At 35.4% G+C, this 8479-nt stretch overlaps 1 protein-coding gene across 2 annotated transcripts; it reads right to left on the bottom strand.

Annotated features, from left to right (window-relative positions):
• Nucleotides 1–1711: 1711 nt before the first annotated feature.
• Nucleotides 1712–8248, bottom strand: LOC140881884 (uncharacterized). Of its 2 annotated transcripts, none has more exons than XM_073287525.1 (11): nucleotides 7943–8248; nucleotides 7401–7550; nucleotides 7252–7301; nucleotides 6758–6823; nucleotides 6532–6639; nucleotides 6398–6464; nucleotides 5258–5342; nucleotides 4110–4270; nucleotides 3271–3372; nucleotides 2697–2919; nucleotides 1712–2061 (listed from the first exon to the last, which is right to left on the bottom strand). In XM_073287525.1, exons 1-11 carry the CDS (start codon nucleotides 7979–7981, stop codon nucleotides 1928–1930), a joined length of 1185 nt encoding a protein of 394 aa, XP_073143626.1. In that variant the 5' UTR covers nucleotides 7982–8248; the 3' UTR covers nucleotides 1712–1927. The 2 variants fall into 2 exon arrangements, with proteins under 2 accessions (XP_073143626.1, XP_073143625.1); XM_073287524.1 differs by having other exon boundaries at nucleotides 7401–7577; nucleotides 7943–8246.
• Nucleotides 8249–8479: the final 231 nt, after the last annotated feature.

The raw sequence follows: 8479 nt of genomic DNA, 5'->3' as shown, positions 1-8479 counted from the left end.
ACAAACATTCATTTATATCGTTCTCAACTGTAACTTCGATTTTTTTATTTATTTGGCACTAAGTATTCGCCCAGTTAGCACCTATTAATGATCATATAAATAAGTTCCAACCTAAATTAACAAAATTAGCTAAAAAAACTAAAAATATATTTAAAACATAATTTCGTTCTTTTAAAAAGTAACACTCTAATATATTTTTTTATCGTTCTCAACTATGGTTGATTTTTTTTGTTTTGATTTTCTCGAAAGCAGAGTTTTTTAGGTATGTTTTACTTTTATCACGCTTAATTTGGTCAAAACCGTATTTTTTTCATGACCAAAATAAAAAACAAGTCAACTAATAGGACCAAATCCAAAAAAAATCCAAATTCCTGTATTTTTTTCAAAACATAACTTTCTATAGGACCAAAATCAAAATTTAAGTCAACTTATAGGACCAAAACCAAAACAATCAACATGTAGGACTAAATCCAAAATAAAAACAAAGTTACAGGATCTTTTCCAAAACAAGCCAATATACATGATCAAAACCAAAATAAAGCAAACATACAGGACTAAAATGCTAATTTTTCCTCAAAACTTATGTCCCAAGCTAGGTTCTATGAAGAACAAGATATTACAAAATCACAAATACCACAACTTAAACATGCCTTCAAATTTTCGACTGATTTTATAATGGAAATGCGCAGTAGTTTTCAGTTTTCACTAGGGATGACAACGAGACAGGTCTGGGGCGGATTTGGCTAAATTCGTGACCCGCCCCGCTTCCCTTTGGACTCTTCCCGCTCCGCAAATCCTGCGGGTCCAATCCGGGTTAGACCCGTTGGACCCGCCAGAAGTTAAATAATTTTAAAATTATTAAATTAAAAAATTTAAAAGTGTAAAAATTAATAAAAAAACCATTAAATTGAAATAAATATTAATAATATTAAGATAAAAAAAATATTCTCACAAGTTAAAATTTATCAATTTGTAATTAATTAATAATTATTAGTCAAAAAACATTAATTTTTATACTAAACCTATCATAATAAAATAGATTCATTCAATCCAATAATATTATACACTAAAATTATAGATAATATATTAATTATTTAGTATAAAAATATAATTCTATATTACTAATATTATATTTATATATTTTATATTTATATATATACATGTATATTTTAAATTTATATATATATATATATATATATATATATATATATATATATATATATATATATATACTTTGGCGGGACGGGTCCGGGACAAGTTTGGTCAAACCCGAGACCCGTCCCGAACCCATTTATAGACCCGTTTAGGCGGGTCTAGACCCACTCCGTCGGAGCAGGTTTAATGCGGGGTCGAGTTTAAACTCGACCTATTGTCATCCCTAATTTTCACAAGCAATTTCCAGTAAAACTTGTTTGCTTAATTGAATAGTTCATTCCCTTCAATATCATAAGCTGGAGATGGTTTGGTAGAGAAAAAAAAAACAAAAATTCGGAAAGCATTCATGGGTTATGAGTGAAGAATACGAGCTTAATTCGCTCCAAGTTATCAAAATCACAAACACTCTTGTGAGACGTCTCACAAGTAAATATTATAAGATAAATCTCCTAATTGACTCACCCATGATAATGTCTTATTTTTTATTTCAAAAATATAATTTTTTATTGTAAATATGGATGAGGTTGACTCATCTCATGGATAATCTCTTGTGAAACACAAGAGACCGACTCTATCATGATACTATCACGCTACCATTACTCATTTCTCGAAACCTAAAGAGGCATCTCGCCCCGATAAAACACATGGAATGGGATCAATACAATATTACAGAACAGAGTAATCCATCTGGCATAAAAGAACCAAAACATAAAATACAATCAAACAACAGAGCAAACGAAATAGACGGTTGAAGGTGAAACACGAGGCGCCTTCATTGGAGTATGTGGCTGCCATAGTCCTCGTTAAACTTTTCATAACGATGCGCATGGAGATGAGCCGAAGGTCTAGTGTTCTTCAAAGCCACCTCGACATCGTCCTGTGTAATTGGTCCAACATTTGGCAACTCTGAATACAAATGAAACACCACAACATGAGAAACTTATGTCATGTGTGTTTCCTTGATGTTTCAAACGTAACAAGTACATAACATAAACTGAAACGTAACAAGTACATAACATAAACTAAAGGAGAGAAAATTATTATCAGCAATTCAGCATGTAGGACACGAATCACCAAATATAGTCCATTTTTCTGGTCAATATCTTGTCACAATTTTCGAAGACAAAAAACTCTCGGCGTCATTGAAAAACTACAATTGATCTACACCTAGAATAATAATACTCAAACGACCAAATATACCACCCGTATTGAAAAGTCATTTTCTCCTAAAAATTGGGATCACAAATCCTGAGTGTTCCAACAATGAAATCCATCCAACAAGCATATAAGACGAGTATTATCGATGCAGCAAAAAGTAGATGTTTCACTCTGTATGGCTGAAGGATGTTTATGGAGTTCTTGGAGGAAACTTTTAATAAGCAAGATGATCCAGCTCAAGCTAAAATACTGTAAGAAGGTTAACCTCTCTAATAAAGACTGAAGATAAAGAAATATAAATTTTAATGCGTCAGTAGATTTTTCGGCATTGTTTTCTAACTTGAATTCTACTGAGTTTCCTAATAGAAGATAGCAAGGCATACCATCCTCAGGCACCAACTCTTGTTTCTCCTCAAGATATGCCATCACACGCCGTACTGGTTGCATCGCAGCCTCTTTGCATAATATACGGATATCTGAACCTGAAAAACCTTCAGATCTATCCACCAATAGATCGTACGGGAGTTCCTCCCCCTCAGACTTTAAAGGCAATAATTCCTCAAACATAGCTCTTCTCGCCTCTGACTCTGGAAGAGGTACCAGTATCTAACTCCCATGAAAAAAGAAGTTATCAAATCCCTGTCATTTGCCACTTTTTTCTTTCCACAACACAAAAAATAGTCACTGCACATTAATCCTATCAAGCATTCACACTAGTCTTCGTGTAATTTCAGAGTGCTGTAATTTCAGATTCAGTACAACTGTACAAGATGCAAACTTGAAATTGAGTAGTGGCTGATGAGAGTCTAGGATTTGTTCGTGCAGCCACACATCTAATTTTCTCTAAAACAATGAAAGAGAAAAAGGGGGGAAAGCAAGGCAGCTTAGAAATCAATATCAACACCAAAGAAAAAACCGAGTCAAATGATGTGGTCATAGGCCCATTTGACAACATACCCGCTTCTCAAGACGCCTGAGCATTGCTCCGTCTAGTTCCCAGGGGAGGTTAGTAGCCGCCAAAACAAAAACAAGTTCATCAGTTCGCATCAAACCGTCCATCTGCAGTTTAAGTGACCTTGTTTGTAAGTGTTGACTAAAGAACAGCTTAATGCAGTCTGAAATATCTTAGATAGACCAACACCGGGATATGGTTTGCAGCCAACATAAAAATTGTGCAGGCATATTCTACAAAATGACACCATTTTGAACAAATAGCACAATATATTCAGCAGAAGCTTGTGAATAGTAATTCAATCGTCATGAAATGTTTCCCCAAGTATCTTCCTTAGCCAGTGGCTAAGGTAAACCAAATGCATAGGTGTCACTAGGGTTTAGGGTTGTGAATAGTAATCTTCAATCGTCATGAAATGTTTCCCTAAGAATCTTCCTTAGCAATGGGGTAAGGTAAACCAAATGCATAGGTGTGACTAGAAAAACATGAATGTTCCATGGATAAGTCTTTAATGCATTGAAGAGATAATTTTTGGTGTCTTTTGAATTTCAACTAATATTTAAGAAATCAACAGGGATCAATGTAACTTTAAGACCTCATTTCCACATTGTATTGGCATAGATAAACTTCAGAGATCAATGATATCAAGTCCCTATTTTTGACTCACTGTTCTTCACAAAGGTTAAAATAACTCAAATATCAAAGAAAAAATAAGTGGGAGGTCCTATCGTATATGTATTTTTTTAATATTCCTTGGGAGTCAACATATGTTAACTGCCACAAAGTGGCATTTATTAGAAGCATCATCGTGAAATTTTAACATTTATTAGCACCAACTTGTGACCTGTATAAGCAATTCCGTTTTCAAACGCCTGCTAGCTTCATGTTCACTGCGTCCTTCACCTCGTTGGCCAATAATGGAATCAATTTCATCAAGAAATATAGTTGAGGGTGCATGATGCCTAGCTAGGTCAAAAAGCACTCTCACCAGTTTTTCCGAATCACCTGTAACAGTAATGCAGTACAATCCTCAGAAGAATGGATGCCAAGTCTAGCAGGACCATTTTATTTTATAAAATTTCAACATAACTGTGTGCTGCCACTCATTTTGAAGATGTGGAGTATAGTGAATTCAAGGACCAGAATGAACTATCTCAACAGTCTAAAACAGATACAATGAGCATAATTCTGGGGAAGGGGCAGAGATAGATATATATCATTCGTATTAAGCTAGGGGTGTCAAAATGAACCCAACCCACCAACCACCAACCCAACACGAGTCGACCCGAAAATATCGGGTTAAGGTGGGGTATTGGGTACGGGTCAAATCGGGTCCGAAAGCTAACCCAAAAAAAAATTAATCGGGTTTGGGTTGACCCGAGATGGCCCAAAACTTTTTATTATTTTTTAATATAAAATTAAGAAAGATTTAATACATTTTAATATATGGTATGTCAAAAAAAAATCTATATTGATATAATAGATTTTCATCATTTAATGCTTATCTTGTAAAATTGTGATTTTTGAAAATAATATTTTATTTTTTTGTAGTAAGTATACTTTAAATTTTCTACCACTAGACTTTCAAATTTAAATTATATATAAGCTTAGATTTTGTTATTATGCGTTTAAATAAGATATACTATTATAATTGTGTGTTTTGAATTTTTATTTACTTATTTTTTTAAAAAAAACGGGTTAGCCGGGTTCGGGTTGGCCATTTTTGGGTTCCAGTTGAGAACTTCTGTAGCAGCATCTTGCGCCAACCCAACTCACCCAAATTGACACCCCTAATTAATCACATGTTACTAGGCATTCCTGAATGAACTACAACAACTAGTAATGTGCGGAAGGGAAAGAAAAGGTAAAACAATCAAGAACATAGCAGTAAGATCATTTATTTCAGCAGTCACTATGAAGCACAAAGTGTAACAAGGTTAGTAGATGTCGAGTACAGAGTATCAGAAAAATTGGGACGCCGCAACAACATACCCCGCCATTTGCTGACAATCGATGATGCAGAAATGTTGAAAAATGTGGTCTTGCACTCAGTTGCAACAGCTTTAGCCAGCATAGTCTGTGGGTTTAAAGATTTCACCACAAATATGACAAGTCTGATAAAATCTCATCAAATTTAATTAAATTGCTACTTAATCTATGTCGTATATTATACCTAAGTTGTGTAGTTAAAGTTTATATCCATGAACGCATAGTTGTAACGGGTGCAGGTGCAAGGCACGCTAAGCTGCAAAGGGGTCCGTAGCCTGAGGCGCAGGACAAGGTGTGTGCCTCATCGAAGCAACTCCCACAAGGAATTTTTTAGAAAAATATATTTATCTACGAATATTGTATGCAAAAATGCTATTACTGAAATGATTACGTATTTAAGTTGTGCAAAAATATATTAAATAGCAAAAAATATATGTATCTACTATTATTATATAGTAAAAATGCTATGATCAATTTAATGTTTTAGAAAAATATGGCAAAACATATATATATTTAGTATGCATTAGTTTAGGGAATCTGTCTTTATTGGCAAATCTCTACTTTTATTTCTCTCGTTTATATTATTGAATTAATTTTATCATCTTGTAATTAAGGGAATATGCCATTAAGATCTCTTTTTAACTTTTATTTTTCTTACTTGCCATAGTGTAGGAATTTTCTCCACTAGTTTGTCTTGTTAATTGATTTAGATCCTAGTTTATGGCCTCCAAGACAGCAACTTATATCTCTATATATGTAATTTTTCCAATATTCAAGGAATAAGATCAAGAATTCTCTCAGCTATTCTTTTCTTAAAAAAGAAAACAAAACAAAACAAATGCCTTTCCTCAGGAGTTCTCCCAGGCGAGCCTGGCGCCTGGGCTTGCCTGAGTATCCTGCTGCGCCTCAGTGCATACCACCAGCAGCAGAGTCGCCTGGTTTCTCCTAAAGGTGCGTGCCTTTTACAACTATGCATGAACAAATAACTCTAGTCCAAATGCATTCAACTATTTTAACAGATAACTTCCAAGTGCTAACACAAATGTTTCCAGTTCAAAAATGGCAGCAGTTGAAAATATGTAATTTTCAATTTCATCGGAAAGCACAAAAATATAACAGCTGAGGTAACGTAGACAAGAGCACCTTCCCAGTTCCTGAGGGGCCAAAAAGTAGAATGCCTTTCCACGGCGTAAGGAGACCGGTGAAGTACCTGTAAAAAGGTTGAGGTGGAAATTTGAAGGAGTTTAGAAAATCAAATTTACATTTACAGAACTCACTTAGGATATTTTATTGGCATGACAACTGCTTCTTTGAGTAGGCGCTTGGCATTCTCTAACCCTTTTATGTTTTCCCATTTAACATCTGGACTTCCACGAATGATGTCCCTGCAAAGCAAAAGACAAGTGAATACCAAATATTTATCAGAACAAAATGAGGAAGTTAACCGATAGCATCCATTGGAAAAAAAACGAGAGCTTCATAATTCAGAGTGCCTTTATTTGCCTGCATAAACTCTCTGCCAAAGCACGCACTTCTGCTGACTCAAATGGAGGAAGCAAAGATCTTTGCCTGTAACAAGGACACAGATGGTTAGTAGATGCCCAGCACGGTAGAGGAATTTCCAATAAATTATTTTCAACGATCTCAACGGAATTCATTAGCTACATATCGGATGAAATGTGGAAGGATATTGCACAATGGCTAGGCGTGCAGGGAAACATTTTTCACATCAAATTTTATCACCGATTGCTTGTAAAATAAACTAACTCAAGCTGATATTATGCTACAAACGTAACAATTTACAAGATACCTATATATTTGGAGACATCACTAAAAGAAGACATGCAACTAAACCATAAGGAACACTAGGATGCCCTTTCCACTGGAGAACATAGCAACTTTCCCAGGACGTGCTAGAAGTGTTTTCTATCTCAGCAACTAATTAAAATTCAAATACAATTTTGCATATGCTACAGGAAATGGAGGAAAGATCGTACGGCTTTTCATCGACTCCAATGGATGGGACTCCATTTGACTGCAGCCGATCCTGCACCACAGTAACTTAAAACATGTCAAAACAACAATCAAGCTTTTGAAAAAAATGAAAACTCACTAGTCACATCTCCCTAAATCCAGAGCACAGTACCTGGTTCAGAAACTGTTCGTAGATAGCCGAGTCAGCCGTGTTCTTCACATGTCCATTTCCATATGTCGTCCCATTCGAACTATTCCCGCTTGATACAGTGTGACCATTTGCAGCCGTATCTTTTGTGTGAGCCTCACTCTTCCTCCCAAACTTCACATCATAAAATAACTTAAATTCCTAATTCGAACACCCATGGAAAAACAAAACAGCTATATAAATACCGATTCTCTTCAGCAAAATCTAACAGGTTAAGCTTCAACAAAAACATCCAACAACCATAACTAAAAACAAAAAAACAAAAGAGTGTACATGCAATTGGGAATTAACCTATCAAATCGTACTTGGCACACGATATAGTAAAATAGTCAACGAATTGTGGGAAAAAAAATGCAAAATGATGTGCTTCTCCAAATTTACCTTGATCTATTGCAATTGCCAGTAAAGCACCAACAAGTCCATACACACACAACAAAACCCAAAATGCATGCGACCAAAACAAAAAAAAAAATTGAGAGCAGATGAAAAAAATTACTCAGAAGTACCGGAAAAGACCAGCGGGTGGGCAAAGGCTCGTCGGCCATCGGAATACGGTTCCGATCGGAAGGGAGGAGTGGTGAGGCGCCTCTCTTCCACTACGAATTCCACACACACTCGCACGAACGAGTGCGTGTGGTTCAAACCACAGTCGTTGCAGCGTATGAACTGCAGAGATGGAGCTTGTGATTTATAATTTCATGGAAATAATAATTAATTATTTATTTACAGAAATGCAAAGGAGAAGAACTGAGAATCTCTGATTGTATATATATAATATAAAAACTATATGCTACACAAATAGGCTCAATGGACAATAGCTAGAGCCTAGAGTAGGCGAATATTGTTTTTTTTTTTTTTTTTGAATCAAGGGCGAATCTTTTCGGTCTATTGCATAAATGAGAAAGCATTGCCACATGGAACAAAGGCAATTTGATCCCGTTACATGTCCGTGACTCAAGGACCAATTAGAATATGTCAGCCATGTGCATGAGGGTTCATTTCAACCTATTTTTACATGCACTACTTCATGATAGATTTAAGGG

Source organism: Henckelia pumila, chromosome 2 (assembly GCF_033568475.1).
Source record: "Henckelia pumila isolate YLH828 chromosome 2, ASM3356847v2, whole genome shotgun sequence".
NCBI lineage: Eukaryota > Viridiplantae > Streptophyta > Magnoliopsida > Lamiales > Gesneriaceae > Henckelia > Henckelia pumila.
The sequence above is the reverse complement of the archived record's forward strand: the minus strand, read 5'-3'. Positions and strand labels throughout refer to the sequence as shown.

Coding starts and splice junctions, on each gene's coding strand:
- LOC140881884 (XM_073287524.1), bottom strand. CDS start 7,981: ATGGCCGACGAGCCTTTGCCCACCCGCTGGTCTTTTCCG. Junction 2,920..3,270: donor TCAGGCGTCTTGAGAAGCGG/GTATGTTGTCAA, acceptor CATGGGAGTTAG/ATACTGGTACCTCTTCCAGA. Junction 2,062..2,696: donor AGAGTTGGTGCCTGAGGATG/GTATGCCTTGCT, acceptor ATTTGTATTCAG/AGTTGCCAAATGTTGGACCA.